This window comes from Neltuma alba, unplaced genomic scaffold (genome assembly GCF_004799145.2).
Source record: "Neltuma alba isolate B1F8T4 unplaced genomic scaffold, ASM479914v2 tig00002748_pilon, whole genome shotgun sequence".
NCBI classification, from domain to species: domain Eukaryota; kingdom Viridiplantae; phylum Streptophyta; class Magnoliopsida; order Fabales; family Fabaceae; genus Neltuma; species Neltuma alba.
The window spans coordinates 51,587-74,785 of NW_021632997.1; the positions used below are offsets into that span (position 1 = coordinate 51,587).

The window sequence follows — 23,199 nt, forward strand, 5'->3', positions numbered from 1 at the left end:
AGGGTAATGCGTCTCCAGCAATGATTACTTGATGCCTATTAACCAGATACGGACTTCTCACACTATGTAGTCTCTCCTCAACTTGTGCTCTTTTCACACGTTATCCGGCACACCGGAGAAGTAGAAGTAGAGGTCATCATCAAAAGATGTATGGAAGACTAGAAGTAATTGCAAGCACAGCTAAACCGCAATAACCATGACATTTATGATTCGTCCCCAGTAAGGAAGATAATTATGGATTATGATCCAACGACCTCATGCATCATCATTGAACTGGCTTGTATAAACTATGAAAACAACCCATAAGCAATGGTGCGAACAAATTACACAAAAAGAATATGGAAATGGGGCTAAATAAGGGCCCATTTCCATCCTACTGGGAGCCGCAGTCTTCACCTCCAGCTCCAATAGCACAGTCAATTCTCTCCTTAAATTTAATCTTTGGGGTCGGTCTTTCAACCTAATGTTAGTGGACAACATATGTTTACATCAAAATGCGAACAACAGCAAGGCCAACAGCAGAGATTGAAACAAGGGTCCCTATGCAGTATTTTATAACTTCGTATTTTGCTGCTTCCAATTGTGCTTTTAAAGCATGAATTTCCTGAACATTACATTACAGTGAGAGACATAAATCATGAGAGTAATTAGAAAAAAAATGCTTCTCAGAGTCACATGCACAACATATCCTTACTCTATCAAGTTTGTTAGTCAGATTTGTAGTTTCAGCACTCTGATTGTTTAATTCATCCCTTATTCTCCTGCACTTGCAAACGATAATCAAAATTAACTTTTAAAACAACCATCCTATTTAACACAAGTCTTATTATACTTGATCATGAACATCTTTTGGAATTTAAATCTCACCCCCTTTCAAGGTTCAAATCCAGCCGCTGCCCTGCAGTGACTTTATCTATCTCATATCTGCATCCCAACCAATATGCTTACACATAAAAATCACAACATCAGAAAATAAACCCAAAAGTACAGTTGATCAAAGTTGGCCACCATATAACAGACCTTAATTCATTACGCATCTTCTCTATATCATTCCGAAGCTTCTCAGTTTCATGTTGCAACATAGAAAAATGATGGCCCTGCATAAAATTTTTTTTCAGGATATGAGAGGTTAGGCAAGCAAGAACTTCCATTCTAAATCTGGTTAACTTGGGAGAATGTTAAGAAGAATCAAGCAACAAATATACTCCCACGAGAGCATGGTGTCCTACAAATGGTTGAACGTTACAGGTCTAAGAAAATTTCTTCCATGTCTAATCTGCTCTCTCCATCAAAAAAGTTGTTCCTATAACCCATTTGAACTATAATAGCGCAGAGTGGAGGATAAGATTAGCATTATGTAAGGCAATGCTCAACATTTAAGAAAAACAAAAATCATATATCACCACTATGATTAATAGAGACAACACGGGAGGATAAGATTAAAGCAGTTATTCCCGGACACCCTAAAATAGAAAGAAGCAAACACAAATAATTTTCAGACTATAAAAATCCAAATAGTACAGTGATCATCAAGCCAAAGAGATCACGTGCTAATAAATTGATGCTAGCTAAATAGAGTACAACAGAACAAATCCTAAGAAGCAGATGTCGTTCATCTGAATATAAGATACTAATTTCCTATCATATTCTTACTTGGTTAAAATCACCTTCACTTTTTTTTTTCTTTCCTTACGTAATTAAATATTACATGTATCATATGTTAGCATGCTTTTGTTGGTAAATTTTAAAATAGACGTTCCTTTTGACCCTTTAAGCAGCAGAAGAAAACAAATAAAACAACTTAACTGGGGAGTGGCAAGAAGTTAAAACATATGGGGATACCTAAAATTACAAGGTTTCACTGAACATTAAGAGTCATCTCTTAACTGAAAACCAGCAATTATCACAGTTGAAAAATACATGACAATTCAAAAGTTACGGGCAATCCATTTGATTTTATGATTTAGATAATTAGATCAGATAACCATTCACTTTTTGGAAACTCAGCCCAAAAGCAGCATTAGAATGTTTTGCAGCTGCTTAGAAAATAGAGAATGAGTAATTAGCATTTGCAACAATACACCAACAACAAATGTCTTTAATACATCTTCAGCATTGACAACAGTGTATGATAAAATTTCTTTCCAATCTATCTCACAGCAATTTTATTATTTGCATAATCCACATCTACCCAGATGCCCTTAAATTTGTAAATAATACTAATTCTACATAATTAATGAGTACCTGTGAACTCTGGACTTCCGATTTGAACTTTGAAACATTGGCTTCTTGAATCATTTCAATCTGAAAGACATAAAAGAGAACCATATCAGCTAATATTAGAGCTTGTATTGAATATTTTCACACTTTGAGCCGAAGAACATATTAGAGAAACATGAGGAAAATCCCGCATAAATATAAGTATTGGACAAAAATTGATTTGGTTCAAATGATAAGACTTGCAAAGTGAAAATAATTTTAATGTGGCAGCTGAGGATCTTACTTTTTGTATTTCTCCTTTTGAAACAAATGACTGGGATGCATTTTCCATAGTGTCATTCAAAACTTCAGTTATGGCAGCAGTTATAGCCTCCGCCTGCTTTGAGGGCAAGCCTTGCCCTTCTAATCTCCTAACCTGAACAATGACAGGATGCCACAATCATGCCTAAAGGAAACAAAAATTCTAGAAAAAGAAAAATCTTCTGCAAACGTCTAAAAGTTAGAATCTATCAAGTTTCGAGAGCATTTTTTTAAATGACTAAGAAAGAGTCAAGCAAATTACAAGAGCTAATGTGTCAACGAGAAACAATCGCTTTCCGTTAGAATTCGCCAGTTGAGAAATGTGTCTAGAGTAAATTGGTTTATTCAGAGGCAAAAGAGCCGAAGATACTCTATCCAATGAAGACGATGCTTTTGAAGTCCCAAAAGCTCCTAAGCCAATCAAGCTCATCCCTGAATTAGCTCCTAATTGCCCCACTCGCTTGCAAGCCGCAGCCGCGGCCATCTGATTCCGCGAGTAAAGGCCAACAAATATCTTCGGAAGCTTTTTTCTCAAACCCTAAATTCGATACCAATCGCCTTCGCAGCAACTAATCAAACAAAAGGAGACAATCATGAACAAAGATGCACAGGAAAAGCTAGGACGAGGACAATTGCGGGATAAAAAACAGATCAATCAAGATCTCCGCTTGATTCGTCAAAAGCACAAAAGCAAGAAAGATTGTTATTTCATCTTCCTTCCTAACCTACCCGCGTTTTCGGCAACCGAAATACAAGCAAACAATCGATTATCATAATCATAATTAAAAAAGAAAAAAAGATGTTTCCTATCGCTAAGTGTGAGATGGACCGTACCTTAATCGCAACGCAATGGGGGAAGAAGAGTATAAGGGAATGACGAAAGAACCAGGAAGAGCTTGGTCAATCAGGCAGCAATGCAATGGCGACTGACTTCTCTCCGTCCCCATTATATCCGCTGCCCCTCCTTCGCTCCCAAGCGACGTCGTTTCTCCCGAGATATCAAACCTCGCAGTTGCTGAATCAAAAAATTGAAACTCAATACTTAGAAGGTGTTTGAATGGCTTAGATTTTTAAAAAGTGTTTTCAAAATTTTTCTTATATATTTATTTTGTATATTATAAAATTGTTTTTAAAATTATAATTTTATTTACACCCAAACATCTTCTTAAGTGGCCTTGTCAATCCTCACCAAAAATCTAATCTGTTGACTTTTTCATTTGAACAAATAAAATTAGATACGAGTATAATATTTTTTTCAGAAAAACCACTCTGAAACTTTTTTTTTTTTACATCACTCTGAATCTAATTATTCAAATTGCGCCACGTCATAAACAAATCTCACCCATTGTTAATTGTGTTGGGCTGGGATGGACACGATAAGCCCAGAAATGGAAATCAACAAAAACGAACACTCTGCAATGTGGATCCAGCTTCTATCGAATGTATTTTAAATCATCAATATAACATTAAATACTCTTCCACCAAGCCAATACATAGAATGGTTAATGTTTGGCTCCCCTCACAAAGTTACTATTCATAATTTGATACTCTTATTTATATTAAAAAAAATCTGCGTTTCAAGTCATTTAGCCAATCTCCTTGGGTTGGTCTTAACCTTTTCCCTTCTCAAAAAGGGATCCTTTGTCACATCAATTTTTGTTCCCCCTAAAATTATTCTGCCGCCTTTTATATGCCCTCTCCTTTTCCAGTTTTTTCTTGTCTTTCTGTCTTCAGCAAATACTAATAGACTTCCTCTTCTCCTTTTCCTTTCCCCAAGGCTATAATTTCTTCTTCACAATCTTCTTTCAGAAAGAAAGAAAAACTTGCTCAGATTCTTTAATTGTTCCTCTGATCATCTTTCCCCTCCCCAGATCCCTTTCGCATCTTAGATGTCTTTAACCCATGTCTTCGCCGTCCTTATCTCTCATCTCATATTCAAAATTCAAAATCTTTCTCTCACCACAAGCATTAGAATCAGAAGGTCATATAAATTGTTAGCTTGAAACTGTGAGGCAATGCAGAGGCAAGGACAAGGAGGCCACGGTGATCCTACCACATTTGAGTTCTTGGTAAAACTTCTAACTAGTTAGTGTCATTTTGTTTACTTTATCCCCAAAAAAAAAAAAAAGTCGGAAGCTTTTCCATCTGCGTGAGGGCGAAAATTCTGTCCTTGCTATGTATCAGGTCAAACGGTAAACTTGAGTATAAGCAGTGGACATTGATATAAGTATTGTACAAACTTGGATGTCACTGGAGTATAGAATTTGTATTGAATATTTTCATATTTTGAGTTAAAAAAAATAAAAAAAGAAGATTAGAACAATTGTTGAATCGGTCCTCATGGAAAGCCTTAAAAAAAGCTTAAAATGGCACAAAGAAGTGAACAGAATTATATTCTAGCAGTATAGGATCTTACTTCCCCTTCTTTTGTCGAAACAAATGACTGCTATGCATTTTTCGTAGTGTCATTCAAAACTTCAGATGTGAAAACAGTTGTAGCCTCCGCGTGCTTTGAGAGCACACATTGCCCCCCAGCCTCCTAATCAGAGAACAAATAGAATCATGCCTAAAATTATTTCTAGGGAGAAAAAATTTTCTTTTACAAACTTCTAAAACCAGAACCATCAAGCTCCAAATGCATTCGGGAAAAAAAAAAAGGGAAGGACGTTTAGAATTAGAAATATAAAACACAATATCACCAAATAAGAAAGAGTGATGCCTTCCGGTATATCAAAACAAAAACAAAAAACAAAGAGTGAAGTAAATTACAAGGGCTAATGTGTCAACGAGAAACAACGGCTTGTCGTTAGAATTTGCCAATTGAGAAATGTATCTAGAGTAAATGGGTTTAGTGAGAGGCTCAGAGCCAAAAACAGTTGAAGACACCGTGCTTTGGAAGCCCCAGAACCATTCAAGCTCGATATACGCTATGCATCCACTTAGGCCACTAACGAGACTATATTATTTGTAATATGCCATATATAATAGTACCCTCCTAGTTATAGAACCACTAATAACAACTAACTGTTCAAATATTAATTACAAGTATATATCATCTTTTGGACCAAAAAAAAAAAAATTACAAGTATATATCAATGATCTTCCAACACTCACCAGCCTATACATCTCGATGAAGAAACTTTCCATTATGGTGGCACTAAACCTTGGAACGATCATGGGCCTTTCCGTGGCCAGTATATAATTGAACATATGAAGAGTCATTTTTTCTTTTGATAAAGCAGCATGTAGCCTTAGAAGCTCAAGAAACGGATGGTGGATCTTGTTTGGACTCGACCCATGAATGCATTGAGACGCTAGATATATGCTAGCAGCAGAAGTTTGAAGTTTTTGTTCTCTCTTTTTCTTTTTGCTTTTGAACATAAGCCTTTGGATTGTGTTAGGTTTTGAACTCTGCTGTTTTGAGTAGAGCTATTCATGGGTCAGGATAGAACTGGGACAGGTCTGTCTTGGTTCACAGGGATGGGATGGGATTTTTGTCTGTATCCCATCTCATCCCGATTCTGTCCTAATCCTGTTGGGACATGGACAAAACCGAGACGGGAATAGGACGTCCTGTTTCCCTTTCTTTTAAAAAACATTATAATTTTTTGTATAAATTTTTTTATGTTATAATGTTTATTTTTTATTGAGCTTATAAATACATTATAAAAAAATTATGTAGAAAGTTCAATTATATAGTATAAAAAAGGGGTAAAAACAACAATGTAAAAATAATACTGTAAAAGAAACATTACATAATGGTTTTATAAATTATTTTATTGAGGAAGGTGATTTTGTTGAAATAATACTGCAACTTAAGAGTTGAAAATCACTATAAAAATAATTATTATTAATAAATGCATTGAATAATCTAATAATAATTATTAATAGATAATTTTTTTAAAAAAATTTACTCCTGGACAGGACGGGACGACTCTGTCTTGCATCTCGTCCCATCCCGTAGTCGTCCCGTTTTAAAAAATTTTTTTCCTATCCCGTCCCATTCTGAATTGATTGGGACAGGACAAGCTGAAGACCCATAGTTTTGAGTGCTAAAGAGCTTTCAATTTCTACACACTCGTTTAATCATCTAGATGGTGTTGCTTATGCAGAAAAAGCTAGTCATTGGTAATGGTTGAAAGATGCATTATGCTATCAATAATATAATATTTTTGAATATTTTAACTAACATACGGTTTGCCTAAATATATCCAAAAAGTAAAATTGAACTAAACGGACCAAAACTAAATTAAATCACTTCAATTCAATTTTATTTTAGTTTAGAAATAATCAACAAGGAAATGAGCACATCATGGACATTCTATATATATATATATAGATTGTAATGATCTGTTGCGTTGATTTTTAATGAAGTACTGAGTTCAAGGGGTAAAAAGTAACAGAATAGAAGACTCTAGTGGGCTTCCTAGAAATTAGTGGGAAGCATCGGAGAAATTTCTCAGCGTTTTGGGAGTGGGTGTGCTCGACTAAATATCGAGTGCTGTGAGTAGAAGCGAACAAACAAGTACAGAGCATGAAAAATCGAGCTTAATTCTATGACATGTATGTGCTAATGAGTAGTATGGCGCAGCATCATCATCCTATGTATGGTTCCATGGATCAAAAGAATTTTCGTGGAAAGTTCCCGCTGAATATGACCGTACGAATTGCTCGGTGTATATAAGAACTAAATCTGGCAATAGCATTCACAGCAAACTCAAAGATAAAGAGAGAGAAATATGGAGATCGAGGAAATAGGCAGCCAGGAAGCACTTCCCCTGCTCTCGCTGAATCATGTGTCCCTGTTATGCAGATCCGTGTGGGACTCTGTGAGGTTCTATGAAGACGTCTTGGGCTTCGTTCTCATCAAGCGTCCCTCTTCTTTCAAGTTCAACGGCGCCTGGTTAGCTAGCTTGCGCTCTTTCTGTCTCTTCATATCTTCCCTTTTATCAATTAGCTTATTTCAGACCAATATATATCATCTCCATCCATGATATTTGTGGCACAGGTTGTACAATTACGGTATTGGGATTCACTTGATCGAGAATCCAGACAGTGAGGATGTGTTTGATGCGTGCATGAATGAAGTGCGGCCCATCAACCCAAGGGATAACCACATCTCCTTCCAGTGCACGGACGTGGAGCTGGTGAAGAGGAGGCTCGAGGAGCTGGGGATGAGGTACGTGACGGCGGTGGTGGAGGGGGATGAAGAAGACAGCAAGGTGGATCAGGTGTTCTTCCACGACCCAGATGGCTACATGATTGAGCTCTGCAACTGCGAGAACATCCCAATCCTCCCCATCTCGTCCTGCTCCTTCAAGCCTCGTGGCCAGAGCTTCAGCTTCAAGAAGCCTCCAGCCAAATGCGGATTGTTCATGGAGAACGTGATGATGGAGAGCTTGAGCATGGAGTTGTTGAACTTCTCCTTCTAATTCCATTTCCTTTTTGTCAGCCCGTCCTTCTTCATTTACACACCATTTCAGAACACACAAAACATTATAAGTTGTTTGTTGATTCCAACCATGTCCCAGAGGGCATTCGTACGTGCTTGTGCATATGGTTTGTAAGTAAAAGGCAGACCAAAAAAAAATATAAAATGTATTGTCTTTGCTCAGGTTGCAAGAAATTGTGATATATATATATATATATATATATATGCTTGGTGTTCTTGTGCTGTAATATTTACCCTGTACTTTTCACACAGTTGATTTGCTTCTATTACCTCTGCTGCTTAGCTTGTTGGGCATATAAAATTGGATCAATAAATTTGCGTGTGAAGTTATTGCTTGGATAAGCCTCTAAGGATTGGAATAAGAATATCATTTAGCATGCATATGAAATCGAGGGAGGATTTGATCTGGGTAGTTACCTACCTCAGTGGATCTTAAAATTTGCTGCCCCTTGCAATTAACTAAACTGGACCTTTTTTTTGCCTGATAATTAAACTGGAGTTGCTGCTTTATGAATTAACACGGACTACTTTTTTTTTGAGATAAAGGCAAAATGATATTAATACAAAAAAGGTCATTACATATTAAACGCTATAACAGGAAACGATAAGTAAGAGCCAAGATTATTAAAGGTTTTCCTGTCTATGATATCAAATGAAACACGATTGAAAGTAGATAAGAGCTTATTAGTCTGATGAGCGTTCAATTTGTTGAGGTTGAGAGCATCCTTTCCAGCAGAAGCAATGTGCAAAGATTTGAGCTCATGATTTGAGAGACTGGAGTTGAAGATCCAATAAAGCGAGGCTCTGAGACGGCAAACTGGAAATTTCTGGTTGCTGACCCAAGTACGTTCCCAGTTCAAGGTCTGCAAAGAAAGATCATAGAGACAGATATATATAAACGGTAAACCTGCGGATCAACTTTCTTTTTGGACAGTAGAATACTCCACGGGCACTGATCTTTGTTTCACACTTAATTTATTCGAAGGAAGAGGCCAGGCTTCGAATGTGAGCTTCAAAAGGCAAGATCAGTAAACGATAGTGGTCCAAAGACATCTTGAATGAGCTTTGTTGGGGTAAGTGTCCACCCATTATCCAAAATGAAATTTCTTTTAATTTACACCACAGCGGGTTAATGAGGATGATAATGCTTTAGATGATCTCGCTGGAGATTCAAGAGGGCAGATTCGAGCTAGTGCAATGATTGATCAATATTTCCAGACGGAGACCTTATGTTAAGGCAACCAAACCAAGCCGCTCGAGTAATGTGGCACCCAAAAGAGATACGACCCAAGGATATATTCCTCAGCATCGCGGCCAAATAAACAAAAATTATGAGCTCTGATATGATGATGTTGGACAACTTCAGATGGGGGCGCTTTCTTAAATAAATTCCACATTAAAAGCAAGTGTTTCGGAGAAAGCGAGATAGCCCAGAGAAATTTCCAGAATGGTATATTGGTATCACACATTGGTCCTATTCAACCATTTGTTGTAAACTCAGCTCCTGATACATACTTTTTTAAGAAATTTTGATTTTGTTGTCTATACTTTTAATGATTTTTGGCTTTAATCATTATATTTTTAAAGGATTATGATTTTGGAAGGTTGTACTGATACATTCTCCTACAGATTTTATTCCTACTGTTGATTACTTAGCTAAACTTTTCCATCACATGAAAGATAACTTTTATATTCTAGATCAACCACCTTCTTTAAGCGAGAGGAGGTTGATAAAAGAAACTAAGTTTAGATGTTGCTTCTTGTTGCAATTCTTGTATCTTTGATTTTGGGGGAAAAAAAGAATTTTGATTTTGGTTCCCACGTTTAAGCAACATTAGTTGTAGTTAATAGTTGATGCTTAATAGTTAATAGTGTCAACACCATATTAGCAAAGGTAATATCATTAAATTTATATCCAAATTCTGATAAACTACAAGAACTAGGGAGCATTAGAGAGGGGCCTATTCTAAATAATATTTATGGGAAAGGATTTTAAAAACTGTAATTATTTAGAAAGACCAACTGCTAAAATATAAGTTTAAAAATAATAATTTGTCCCTAATTAAATATCCTATATTCTCTCTCACTGCATCCTATAATTATCCTATTTTTCAATGAAATTATAAAAAATTCAAACTGATGGGAATTACAAAGGCATGAAGCAATTCTAATTAATACAATTTAATTAATAATTAATACTAATTAATTTATTTGTCCATCAATTTTTAATCAACAAAACTCTTATTTTTGGCTTTTTGGAATAATGAGCCTATTAAAGTTACTCCTTCTATATCTTTTTATAAGTAACATGGGATTCCATTATGCAAATGAAAAAGTTAGTTAAAGACAATAAATAGGTAAAAATTAAAAATTCTTTTTTCAAAATACTCTTATTTATGGGGGAGAGAGAGTATGAAAATAGAATAAAAATTTATTATGATAAAGGGAATTATGAAAGAGAGAGAATGTGTGATGGAAAAAGATAATAATTTGAAAAATGAGATAATAAATATATTAAATATTAAAATAAGTAATTAATGGGGTAAAATAGGAAATTTGTTACAAAAATTTAAAACAACTTGTAAATGTTGCTTATATTTAGAGACAAGAGAGGGATGATAGTTGTTGCTTATAAAAAAGGACAGAGGGAATATAAAGTTTAATGGTTATTTATTTATTTACTTCATACTATTATTCTGTTGCATGCCTTATAATCCCAATTTAGCATTAAATTGAATCCTCTTAAATAATACGATTAAAAATTTAAAAATAATATAATAATATATAATATATAACTTATTCATAACTTATAAAAGTAAAAAAAAAATATTGTAGCAATTTTTTTTTATGAATGTTACTCTTCATATATTCATATCGTATGGTAAATGTTATCATGTCATGTATGTTTTTCTGGACTTTGATATCATTAATTATTAATATAATGCAGGTTCCAGCTTTTTTATGTACGAAATTGAACGATAAAAATCTATTAAGAAAAAATATATATGGAAAAAATATAGTAAACATTAAACCCAAATAAAAAGCTCTTTTATTCAACATTTGATACTTGGTGTTATTAGGTCAAATTAATTTATCAAACCTAAATAGAGATAGCTCTTTCAATTTATCTTTTATATTTAGGTAGACTCAAATTTGAATTATGCCACTCAAGCTATTATAGCTACTTTTATTACGACAAATACCTGTTGATATAATGACTTTTATATGTTACTTTTTATTTGAAATTTGTAATCTTATTAGCCAATATGATTCAATTTATTTCTAAGGATTGGGTTCATAAATTTGTAATGTCCTGATTAAAATAAGAGTACTTTGGTTTTTTTTTTTAAAAAAAAAGAAATAAAATGAGAGTATGAAATAAATAAATAAAAATATGGTTGAATTTTATGACTTGGTAAGTTCATTATTCAAAAAGCCTAAACAAATTTTTATTGATTAAAATTGATGGAAAAATAAATTAATTAGTGTTGGTCATTAATTTAATTTGATTAATTAGAATTGGTTTTGCCTTTGTAATTCTAATTAGTTTGAATTAATATGAATAAGTCATTATTATTTTATGGGATAATGTGCAAATTCATCTTGAAAGTTTGCTCTCAGGAGCACTGGGTATCGGGAAGTATTTTTTGGCTCAATGTCACCTTAGAAGTTTTCAAATTGCAGCAATGTCACCCTGGCCATTATTTAAGTTAAGTGTGACCATTAGTTGACCAACTATACTGAGTTGGCAGGTCCATATGTCATTCATATCATTATCTTCTTTGAGTTAATGTGCAAATTTGCCCCGAAACGTTTTACTCAAGAGCGTTGGGTATCCAAAAGTTTCAAATTGTAGCAATATTTTCCTCGCTGTTATCCATGTTAAGTTTGACCATTAACTAACCACATATGCTAAGCTGGTAGGTCCATATGTGATCCATTTTTTTTTTCTTCAGGTTATCTACTTCATTCCTAGTTAATAACCCTAATGCCATTTTCTTACACACAAAAACAACTCTGTCCACATATCTATTATTTCGTCATTCACTCTTAGTTTAGTACTTTTTATAAAAAACAAAAGTAGAGCATAAAAATATAGTAAGTAATATACATAGAGGAGAAGCTCTTGAGAAGTTTTGAAAGATGTAAACGATGAGGTTGATTTTAAAGTAGCCATGGCTTTGGAAAGCATAAAAGCAATGATTTTATTACAGTTGATGCTAAATCTTCACCTTGAAAAAAAAAGGGAAAATTTCACTATAGGACCGCAGAAGACAATTAACATCAAAGAGCTCCCAAAACTTTCTGAAACTTCACTGCAGGACTAAGGGACCAATCTGATATTAATTTTTAGAGTGAGATTACAATAATACCCCTCCCTTTTTATTTTATTAAAAAATAAATATTTACCGGAGTTACTGTTCCGGCCACCAGAGGTCGAAGGTCCGGCCACCAGCGCTCAGGTGGCCGCCGTCGAGGTCCGGTCACTGGTGGCCGGAACAGTAACTCTGGCGAGACCTCCGGTGGCCGGAGTTTTTTTTGTTTAAAACAAAGTGGTCAAGGGAGGGTTTGAACCCAGGACCCCTTGGCACACCAAAAGACTTGTAACCACCAAGCCAAACAACCCATTCAATCATAACATGCAAATAAAACTATATATAACAAAATAAACGCAACAATCCAAATGTATGTGAACAAGTGAAATTAGACGATTTACAAGTGGAATTCAGAAATTTGCAACAAAAATTAGGCAATTTACAAATAACATAATAGAAGTCATAATCCAAAATGCAAGTATTTAAGTGCAAATGAGCAAATAAAATTTAAAAATTTACAATAAAAGTTTATGAATTTACAACCCAAATTTGGCAAACACAAGAGAATTCACAACCCAAAATGTAAGTGTTTGAGTGTAAGTGAACAAGTGAAATTAGACGATTTACAAGTGGAAGTCAGAAATTTACAACAAAAATTAGGCAATTTACAAATAACATAATGGAACTCATAACCCCAAATACAAGTGTTTAAGTGTAAATGAGCAGGTGAAATTCAACAATTTCACTTGCAAATCTATAAACTTTTGTTGTACTTGCAAATCTATAAACTTTTGTTGTAAATCTTCAAATTTTATTTGCTCATTTGCACTTAAACACTTGCATTTGGGATTGTGACTTCTATTATGTTATTTGTAAATTGCCTAATTTTTGTTGTAAATTGCTGACTTCCACTTGTAAATCGTCTAATTTCACTTGTTCACTTACACTCAAACACTTACATTTTGGGTTGTGAATTCTCTTGTGTTTGCCAAATTTGGGTTGTAAATCCATAAAATTTTATTGTAAATCTTCAAATTTCACTTGCTCATTTGCACTTAAACACTTGCATTTGGGGTTATAACTTCTATTATGTTATTTGTAAATTGTCTAATTTTTGTTTGTAAATTGCTGAATTACACTTGTAAATTGTCTAATTTTACTTGTTCACTTACACTCAAACACTTACATTTTGAGTTGTGAATTCTCTTGTGTTTGCCAAATTTGGGTTGTAAATCCATAAAATTTTGATTGTAAATCTTTAAATTTCACTTGCTCATTTGCACTTAAACACTTGCATTTGGGGTTATGACTTCTATTATGTTATTTGTAAATTGTCTAATTTTTGTTATAAATTGCTGAATTACACTTGTAAATCGTCTAATTTCACTTGTTCACTTACACTCAAACACTTACATTTTGGGTTGTGAATTCTTTTGTGTTTGCCAAATTTGGGTTGTAAATCCATAAACTTTTATTGTAAATCTTCAAAATTTACTTGCTCATTTGCACTTAAATACTTGCATTTTGGGTTATGACTTCTATTATGTTATTTGTAAATTGCCTAATTTTTGTTGCAAATTTCTGAATTCCACTTGTAAATCGTCTAATTTCACTTGTTCACTTACATTTGGACTGTTGCGTTTATTTTGTTATATATAGTTTTATTTGCATTTTATGATTGAATGGGTTGCTTGGCTTGGTAGTTACAAGTCTTTTGGTGTGCCAAGGGGTCCTGGGTTCAAACCCTCCCTTGGCCACTTTGTTTTAAACAAAAAAAACTTCGGCCACCGGAGGTCTCGCCGGAGTTACTGTTCCGGCCACCGATGACCGGACCCCCACGGTGGCCACCTGAGCGCCGGTGGCCGGAACAGTAACTTCGGTAAATATTTATTTTTTAATAAAATAAAAAGGGAGGGGTATTATTGTAATCTCACTCTAAAAATTAATATCAGATTGGTCCCTTGGTCCTGCAGTGAGGTTTCAGAAAGTTTTGGGGGCTCTTTGAGATTATTTGTCTTCTGCGGTCCTACAGTGAAATTCCCCAAAAAAAAAATGAGGTGGATCACATGTAGATCTACCATCTCAGCATATTTGGTTATTTAATGATAAAATTTAACATGGATAACAGTTGGGGTAATATTGCTATAATTTGAAAACTTGTGGATACCAAGTGCTCATGAGTAAACACTTCTGAGACAAATTTACACTTAACTTCAAAAAGAAAATAATATGGATGACACGTGAACATGCCAACTCAGTATAGTTGATCAACTAACAGACAAACTTAACCTTGATAACAGCCAGGGCGACATTGCTATGATTTGGAAACTTCTAGGGTGCTATTGAGTCAAAAAATACTTCCAGATACCCAGTATTCCTAGGCACAAACTTCAGGACAAATTTGTACCTTAGTATTTATTTCATTTAAAAAAGGATAATTATAGGATGTGGTGAGAGAGGATATCAGAGATTTAGTTAGGAGCAAAACAATATTTTTAAATTTATATTTTGGTATTTGATCCTTCTAAACAATTATAATTTTTAAGATCCTTTTCAATAAATATTATTCATATTAGGTCTCGCTCTCTAATTCTTCCTAAGAACTAATATTTTAGACTGTGTAAAATATATGAACAAAAACAATAAAAAAGTACAAGAATTAAAATCCAAACTCATTAAAAATATAAAGATTTGGAGAGAATTTAATCCTAAAATTTATGTTTCACCTACGTGTCTTTTCTTTTAAATTTAAAATTTATACTTTATCTTGCATAGGAGATTCACATATCAATATAATTCAACATATCCACTAAAATTATATCCAATCACACCATTTATAAATTTCAAGAATTGGGACTCAACTGGTGACTAAGATTAAGTGGCTTTTTTTCTTATTATTACTACTAAAAGTTTAGGAGAGCCGAATTTCGGGTGTAAAGAAAATCCACCTCCTAAAACTAAAAATTTACTTACTTTAAAGCTCTTTTAATCATTCCTATAGAAAAATGATTAAAGTAGCTACTATAGTAGAAAATATTTAACTCATTTCAAATTAAATTCATAATAGAAAAGAAACAATTAATGACTTAGAAGGTCTATTATAGATATTTAAAACTCCTTGTTAATATTCATACAAATTAACGTTTAGAAGAATTAAATCTCCTCTTGAAAGTATACATGAATGTAAAAATTTCATATCACCTGAACATGCGAAGCGATGTTAAAAAAGAGTTTAGTCCCACTAACATGATAATGGGAAATAAGCCCTTATCTACCATAAATAACACATTTATAAACATCTCAAGATGGGTTTCTGAGTATCAAAAACCAAAGCTCACTTCACAACCAAGTTACCGAATAATACTTATAATATATCAACACAATCAGTGTGGATTTACGGATAATACTCATGCATCACCCTAAGGTCTCTGGCCTACTACTAGCACTCAATCCCAACAATCCAATAAACAAAGTACAATTCCATAGTCAAATATCTAAACAACATAGAGTATGCAAAAGAAAGAAGCTTTCGGTGACAATATACAATCTATCGTTACATATAAAAAATACGAAAGCAGTACTAGAAGTTATGAAAGCTTAGGCCTCTGAATTGTTCTCTGACAGTGTGACCCTATAACTTTCACTTAGAAACATCAATAACCATGGGATGAGACATAAACCTCAGTAACCAATAGTCCAACTCATCATACATACTAATATGTACTTGTGAAGGTGTCAAGTGAAATAATTAAGAATTAATAGATAAAAATATATAAATATATCAGATAACAACAGTTCTGAAACTCATAAATCAATTCCTGGAATTCATAGTTTATAAAGCAATGCCATTATGCATATGCAATCCCTAAAATTGCCTTCTCTCACTATGGGAGAAGTAAAAACCCAGAAAACCAATCTCTTACTCTAAGAGAAAGAGCCAAAAAGGTGATCATTCACTATAAGGGATATAAAGAAATCCCGAGGTTTGTCCCTCACTCTAGAGGGACTATACCAAGAGGCTGTTCTCTTATTTTTGAGGGAATGTAAGGAGCCAATTATTATACATTAATTGAGGCATTCATCACGTGAAGATAACAGTCATATATTACTCACCAATTCCCATTGTATGCATCATACTCAAGAATGTATTCCATCAATTCCAAATCACATAATCCATTTACAAATCAAAACCTATAGTTATAAAATGATATCATGAACTCAAAGGATTGCGTGTAGTTCCACATGACTTATTTAATTCCATTATATCAACATAATTTGAAATATAATCCAAAATACCTTTCATAGTTTCAAAGCAATAAAATCACTCACAAACAACCTATTAGCATATATAATGAGTGGAAAGTGGTTGCTTTTCATCTAAGCAAGGGTCAATTACCGCAAACATGTTACCCTGAGCACAATAACACCAATTCCAAACAATTTACACAATTACACAATCACCACATACCAGTTAACAAACTAATCAAGTAGTTAAAAATGATAATTAGGACTTAAAATCCCAACTCAACCAAAAACTCCTCTTAACTTCAAATTGACCAATTCAAAACTTAATACACAATCCTAATAAACTCCCAATTACACCAATTGATTAAAAACCCCAATTTTTTCAATTTAAATTCATCATAAAAAATACCCGAATATGAAAATAAACTAAATCAATATTCTAAACCGATTAAATATCAATTCTAACTTGTAATAATATAACTGATAGTCAAAACTCATTTTGAGTTATTATAATATCATTAACCATCATAAACCTCCCAAAAATCACAAAATCTAGGTTCAAATTCTTCCAAACTCCAAACTCAAGAAAACTAAATTGATTAAACACTTGAAATTATCCATTGAAATAATTTAAATTTAAAATAATCAGTCAAAACCTTAGCCCATTTGAAATCATTGAAGAATCCTAAAATTCAACTTTCTCAATCTTAAAAAATGTAAGAAAAAGGGTAAAAAAAAAAGGTTAGAAATATTTACTTTGATGTCTGAAAGTTCAAATATACTCATAAGGACCAAAATCTACAAGTCCTAGTAGATTCCCAATATTCCACCACGCTAAATTATCTTAAAAACGCGTATGAAACTGATTTTAAAAGCTAGTTCGAGCCACGTTCGCTGTGTGTTGAATGGCACTTAAAAAAAGTGTCCTTGCTGTCAAGCCATTCACTATGGTGTTCGCTATAGCTAACTCATAGCAAATGTCACATAGCAAGAAAAAAACCCAATTGTAAAAATTCACAAGTAAGTCTACACACCTCCAAAAATTACAAATTAAGACTCTTTAAAAAGCTTGAGATGTTTATTTGTTAATTTAAAAAGAACTAATCAAAGATAAGATCATTTGGTCCTCTAAAATTCTTGATTTCCAAGACTGCTTAAAAAATGCCTAGGGTCAAGACCTCCAATCAGAAATCTTAGTGCTTTTAAGCCTCAAACCTCCAAATCCAACCACTCCATGCATCAAATTTATAATAATTTCCTTAATCTACTCAAATTAGTCAACTGATTCTTATATTAAGGATCAGGGGTAGTATAAATTAATTATTTAACTCTTATATATTCAAGATTAGAGATAGTATTATATCTTTAATTTTAATTAACAGCATAACCTTATCATGAAAAAAGTGAATAACATAGAAGAAGGTTAGCGAGTTGTGTATGCATTATAATTAAGGATATGGGTCAAAATTAATGATTACAACATGACTGGCGACTGATTAATGTTTGAATTTTCGCCGAAAAAAGTATTTACATTTAGTGCCTGATAATACTTCATTCTATTTATATATACATCATAAGGATATGGGTCAAAATTAATGATTACAACATGAAAGATTAAGGTTTGAATGCTCGTTGAAAAGAAAGATTTATATTCAGTGTCTGATAATATTTCAAACAAAACTGCATCCAATAGAAAGATATATATATATATATATATGCTTAAAACAAAATAATGAATTTATATTTTATAAGATGAAGCAATTATTTTTAAAAAAAAACTTAAAAAGCTAAGAAAGATAAAATAGTAATGGATTTTTTTTTACCAGCAAAATAGTAATGGAATTTTATTTTTTTGGACTGAAAAAATAGTAATGGAATTGGCCTGTGAGAAGTTGGTATTTGGTATGATCCAAATTAAAGTGGGGGGGCGAGAACGAAGGGCGGGGAGTTGTCAACCCCACAGTGCGTTTGGATTTGTGGCTGTGAAGTTAGGTTGGAGTTGAACAGAACTGACAAACGCTCATTGATTGTGTCTTCGTTTATTGAGCCTCTCATTGACATTTATAAAATACTGTGTGGTTTTTGTTGTTGCCTTTACACTCGGCTTCAAGGTCCCCCCTGCAAATTCCTCCGCCCTAATCAAATAAGCATCGCGTCTCCCCATCATCATCATCATCATCATCATCAGCTTGGAACACCAGCCACCCAACATACGTTTCCCTCAAAAACAGAACTATCATACCCGCATGGATTTGGTGAAATTCTGTCTTCTTCTGTCTGCCTCTTTTCTCCTTCCCGCTTTTGCATATCCAGCTTCTTTCTTCTGACTTCCTTCACTTCTCTCGTATTTCATGCTTCAAGCAATGAAACTGGCAGCAGTTTTCAATTATGAGAACGCTTTGTGACGCTTGTGAGAGCGCCGCCGCTATCGTTTTCTGCGCCGCCGATGAGGCCGCTCTCTGCCGTGCCTGTGACGAGAAGGTGGATTTTTTCTTTTCCTTTCTTTTTCTTTTCTAAAATCCTTTTAACCATCGAATCGGTTAACAAAACAATTCCATGACTCTAGATCCTTTTAAATAAGCCAAAGTTGACTGTTATACTAGTTCAAGAGCAATGGACTATCGAGAAAAGCTCTTTTCTTCTTTCTAATTTTTCTCTCTCTGTCTATTTCCAGTGCTATCGTACTGTTTTTTATTTTTACAATAATGTTGGGCTCATCATTATGATGAAATCAATATGACGACAAGAAATGAAATTCGTGGGGGAAAAAATCCGTTGACAGAGAGGAATTGAGCACTTAAGAGATATTCTCTTCTGCCATAAAAGGAGGGACTTGCAATTTGGCCACCCGGCTTTTGTGTTGCTTCATATACATATTTGAATAGGTCTTTTATTGAACTTGTGTAGATTTGAAGTCTAAATCAAAGGTCATTTTTTCTGGTGACTGGTAACGTTGATCCTGGTCAATTTCTCAAAGCAATGATTTGGAGTTTAATCTATTTGAGTGACAGGTTCATATGTGTAACAAGCTAGCTAGCCGACATGTAAGGGTTGGTCTGGCCAGTCCTAGTGATGTGCCTCGCTGTGACATATGTGAAAATGCGCCTGGTAGACAGTTTCCTTTCTCGATCTTTATCCTAATTTTATCTGCCTCAAAGCTCATTTCATGCCTTTTGAACTTGGATGTAGCATTCTTCTATTGCGAGACAGATGGAAGTTCACTTTGCTTGCAGTGTGACATGATGGTTCATGTTGGCGGCAAAAGAAAACATGGAAGGTATCTTCTTTTTAGGCAGAGAGTTGAGGTAGGCCTCTCCTTCCACCTTAAGCTGTTCATAATTTCTGATTTTGCTGCCATGTTTTGTCTCATATATGTGTGTGTGTGCCTGTTTGCTCCATAGTTTCCAGGAGATAAAACTGGTCTTCCAGAAAACTCAGCTTCACTGCCTTTGGAACCTGGTGAGACTAAAAGAGGACAAAATCCTCTGCCTAAAGTAAAAGTGGGAGAGAGAAAACAAAATCATAGGTTAGCCGTGGTTGCAGCACCTGAACATGATGCTGACAGCCATGCCATGATGGGAACTAACATGATTGATTTGAACATGAAGCCTCAGAGAATACATGAACAAGCTTCCAATAATCAGGTCAGATTGCATAAGAAGTCAATTTTCTCCGGCTAGTTAGAAATCGCCATCCGAGTTCATGCGTGCTTAAGATAAATAGTTAGTCACTTTTCAATTCTCACAGGCTTGAAGGAAAATAGAATCATTAACTTTATTTATTCGGTTAACTGGTCTTAATAACTAAGGGAGTCATGATTCACAGGAATGACACTGTAGAACTGGACCAACTGGAGTTTGGGGATATAATTTAAAAGAAAAGGAATTTGAACCATGTCATGATTCAATCCACCAAGTATTAAACTGGTTGGCTGGTGAAGAACTAGTTATCAACCTTGCTTGATGCTTGGCATCAAGTTCCACTGTTGTACTTAGTCACGTTTTGTCAAGTCAGATTCCCAGCCTGCCTTGAAGGATCATCTCGAGGTCCCTTCGTATCAGGAGACATCGTGCAGAACAAATTCGTTTCCCTCAAGCAGCTTGCAGAAGTTAACGTTACAAGGTCACTATTAAATGTCCTATTTGTTGTGAGGCTGGAGAATCCATTAGAAAACATCTTAAAAGAGGTTTTGCACCAGTGAAAAGAAGAAAAACTTGTAAACTTCTAAGTATTGCATCCTTCCAAAACAGAGATCGTAAATTCTTATAAAGCATTAAAAAAAAGTACAAATCATTGGTTTCGATGGGTCTGTTTTGTTGTCAAGTTGAAGTTGAGCTAATAACATCTTAACATTACGAATTGCATACACCAGCATATTTGCACATAATGGTTCTTTTGTTCTTGGCAGCCATAATTTGTGCAACTAGTGAGTTCAATTTCTGCAAGTATCTTACGCCATCAATCTATGGGGGCCAAAAAATTGTCATATATTTCTCACGTAGTCAAGTTACAGTGTTGGCAAAGTGTAAACATCCTCTTTGGCAAATGGGGTTCAGAAATGAAGCCTTAAGGAGTTCAATTTTGTTATTCAACACCACGCATGTTTGTATTGCACAACTTTGCTTAGTTTAAACCTCTGCACTGATTTGTAAGATAGCTTGCGCTCTTGGTTCGAAGGTCTTGCTTTGTCAATTGGCTGCCTCCGAAGCAAAACAGGTGAAAAGAGACCTTTTAGTGGCGTGTTAAACAACACATGATGGTAGAAATTATAGCTTCCAGATTTGCCATTGATGTAAATAAAGTGTACATCTTATTCCCCAGAGATTGAAAATTTGAGATTAGATGTTTAGGAGTTAAAAGTGACAATGTTTTGCAGCTGTGGTTTGTGGCGGCTGTAAATAAAAGAGCATCTCGTAATTGTTAGAAGACAATCATTTACTTCCTCTGATGAAGACTTTCATGGTTGTAAATACCTTCATTGTCGAATGGAGAACCGATTCTTTACGCGTCATTGTTTCCTTTATACTCTGCAAATTAGACAAAGCTATGTGTTCCTTGGTTGAGCAGTAAGGAGCTACAGCCCTGGATCAGTGTGCTTTGACCCAACCCGACTTTCAATCCCGTGTTGTAAGCCCTTGGTTTCGAAAATTTGAGTGCATTTTAAAATTTATCTCATGTAAATTGTTTTTAAATTTAATATTTAATTATTAAAATATTTTTGTAATTTGTAATTTATTGGATGGATGAGTAAATATTAGAAACATTTTTTTATTACAAGATATTAGAAACATTTTAAAGAAAAGGCGAATGTAATGAAAAAATCAAAATGTTTTATTATAATATTTAGGATAAAGGTGCCATACGATCTTTTTTGTGGCGCAATTTTATCCAAAACAAATTATGGGTAAAATTGTACTACTAAAAAATCAAAGTATTGAGTGCATATAAGAAATAAGATCAAGAGTAAAATTATCATTACCCCAATATTTATTTAACATAATTATTATTTAATGATATTTTATATTTTATGCATGGGTATTGAATTGATTTTAAATTTATTTTTAATTCCGCATTTTATAATCCAAACTATGAAAAGAAGTTTGAGGATTTTGTTTTTGGAAAAAAGAAAGGATTTATGGAAAGTGGAAAATGAAATTAAAGACGGGGAACAATGAAAAGAAAAGTGTGCTTCTTTCTTTTTCATTGCTTGGCACATTTAAATCAGATTATACTGGCTTAACAGATAATTCCTTCTTCTCTTTTCAGTTTTCAAATGGTGCTGGTTCTTTTTTTTTTTTTTTAAATACAATTTCTGAATGTTTATTCATAATTCAAAGTGTACTTTTTTTTTGGCCAACGAAAAGTGTACTTTCAAAATTTCAAATTATTCGTATCTTAAGATTTCAGTTAAAAATAAAAACAGAATTTTATTTCAAATTAAAAAATTATTTATTTATTTTTATTGTCTAAAATAAAATTATTGTTATGAAATTAAATACTCCTCCGGTCCTTAATATAGGACCCAATTTTTGAGTTGATTTTGGTTTTAAATATAAGACCCATTTCTCATATTTATTAATTTTCTCTAAATTACCCTTATGGATACTCCATCACCCATAATCAAGTAGAAGAGGGAGAGAGGGTATTAAAAAAGATGATTATGGTGTTTTAGAAAAAATGTGTCACTTTTCTTATAATTAACTAACTTACCTAACTTCCTTAATTTAATCAAATTAGTTAAATGAGTCTTATATTAAGGACCGGAGGAGTATATATAAAAGAAATAATTAGGATGAGAGAGATCAACAAGATAAAGTTGGGAGATAAAATAAGTAGTTCCTATTTATTTCAACGCTACAATCGCTTGGCCTCATCAAATCCTTAAATTGAAACATAAAAATTATGATAATACAAATTAGAGCCAGTTAAAACATTTAGAGGCAGGTTGGGGTTGTAATTTTGCTAGCCCACTAATGCACGGACTACTTCAACCTTATAAGTTGCGAGTGGCAGGTCACCCTCCCAATTTTTTTCCCCCTAAATTTGTTGTTAAATATAATAATTAATATTAGAAATTTAAAATATGGTTAAGATGCACCCGTTACTTTAAAATATTTTCAGGATACATCTAATATTCTAAAATTATTTATGGAGTAATTTCACTTT

General features: G+C 33.8%; 3 protein-coding genes across 7 annotated transcripts; 2 read left to right on the forward strand and 1 right to left on the reverse strand.

Moving 5' to 3' along the window:
* Positions 1-168: 168 nt before the first annotated feature.
* LOC114736912 (protein FMP32, mitochondrial-like) lies at positions 169-6,000 on the reverse strand. Of its 3 annotated transcripts, none has more exons than XM_028924803.1 (8): positions 5,997-6,000; positions 2,783-2,952; positions 2,504-2,635; positions 2,245-2,304; positions 1,021-1,097; positions 868-924; positions 695-761; positions 169-604 (listed from the first exon to the last, which is right to left on the reverse strand). In XM_028924803.1, exons 2-8 carry the CDS (start codon positions 2,948-2,950, stop codon positions 485-487), a joined length of 681 nt encoding a protein of 226 aa, XP_028780636.1. In that variant the 5' UTR covers positions 2,951-2,952; positions 5,997-6,000; the 3' UTR covers positions 169-484. The 3 variants fall into 3 exon arrangements, with proteins under 3 accessions (XP_028780636.1, XP_028780643.1, XP_028780630.1); XM_028924810.1 differs by lacking the exon at positions 5,997-6,000 and adding an exon at positions 3,355-3,439 and having other exon boundaries at positions 2,891-3,089; XM_028924797.1 differs by lacking the exon at positions 5,997-6,000 and adding an exon at positions 3,355-3,439 and having other exon boundaries at positions 2,783-3,089.
* A 1,227-nt stretch (positions 6,001-7,227) lies between these two features.
* LOC114736933 (metallothiol transferase FosB) lies at positions 7,228-8,134 on the forward strand. Its single transcript, XM_028924820.1, has 2 exons — positions 7,228-7,423; positions 7,529-8,134. Exons 1-2 carry the CDS (start codon positions 7,260-7,262, stop codon positions 7,950-7,952), a joined length of 588 nt encoding a protein of 195 aa, XP_028780653.1. The 5' UTR covers positions 7,228-7,259; the 3' UTR covers positions 7,953-8,134.
* A 10,486-nt stretch (positions 8,135-18,620) lies between these two features.
* Positions 18,621-21,275, forward strand: LOC114736945 (B-box zinc finger protein 18). Of its 3 annotated transcripts, none has more exons than XM_028924835.1 (6): positions 18,622-18,788; positions 18,895-19,014; positions 19,545-19,641; positions 19,723-19,838; positions 19,935-20,177; positions 20,359-20,907. In XM_028924835.1, the coding sequence occupies exons 2-6, from the start codon at positions 18,922-18,924 to the stop codon at positions 20,362-20,364; spliced, it is 555 nt and encodes a 184-aa protein (XP_028780668.1). In that variant the 5' UTR covers positions 18,622-18,788; positions 18,895-18,921; the 3' UTR covers positions 20,365-20,907. The 3 variants fall into 3 exon arrangements, with proteins under 3 accessions (XP_028780661.1, XP_028780668.1, XP_028780675.1); XM_028924842.1 differs by lacking the exon at positions 20,359-20,907 and adding an exon at positions 20,942-21,275 and having other exon boundaries at positions 18,627-18,788; XM_028924828.1 differs by having other exon boundaries at positions 18,621-18,788; positions 19,935-20,907.
* The last annotated feature ends 1,924 nt before the right edge of the window (positions 21,276-23,199 follow it).

What these genes read in the sequence shown, in the direction of transcription:
- LOC114736945 (XM_028924828.1), top strand. Translation starts at nt 18,922, where the DNA reads ATGAGAACGCTTTGTGACGCTTGTGAGAGCGCCGCCGCTATCGTTTTC. An exon ending in GCCGTGCCTGTGACGAGAAG is followed by an intron (nt 19,015 to 19,544) that starts GTGGATTTTTTC and finishes TTTGAGTGACAG; the next exon opens with GTTCATATGTGTAACAAGCT. An exon ending in CATATGTGAAAATGCGCCTG is followed by an intron (nt 19,642 to 19,722) that starts GTAGACAGTTTC and finishes ACTTGGATGTAG; the next exon opens with CATTCTTCTATTGCGAGACA.
- LOC114736912 (XM_028924797.1), bottom strand. Translation starts at nt 3,004, where the DNA reads ATGGCCGCGGCTGCGGCTTGCAAGCGAGTGGGGCAATTAGGAGCTAAT. An exon ending in CAAAAGGAGAAATACAAAAA is followed by an intron (nt 2,305 to 2,503) that starts GTAAGATCCTCA and finishes TATGTCTTTCAG; the next exon opens with ATTGAAATGATTCAAGAAGC. An exon ending in CGGAAGTCCAGAGTTCACAG is followed by an intron (nt 1,098 to 2,244) that starts GTACTCATTAAT and finishes AATTTTATGCAG; the next exon opens with GGCCATCATTTTTCTATGTT.
- LOC114736933 (XM_028924820.1), top strand. Translation starts at nt 7,260, where the DNA reads ATGGAGATCGAGGAAATAGGCAGCCAGGAAGCACTTCCCCTGCTCTCG. An exon ending in TTCAAGTTCAACGGCGCCTG is followed by an intron (nt 7,424 to 7,528) that starts GTTAGCTAGCTT and finishes TTTGTGGCACAG; the next exon opens with GTTGTACAATTACGGTATTG.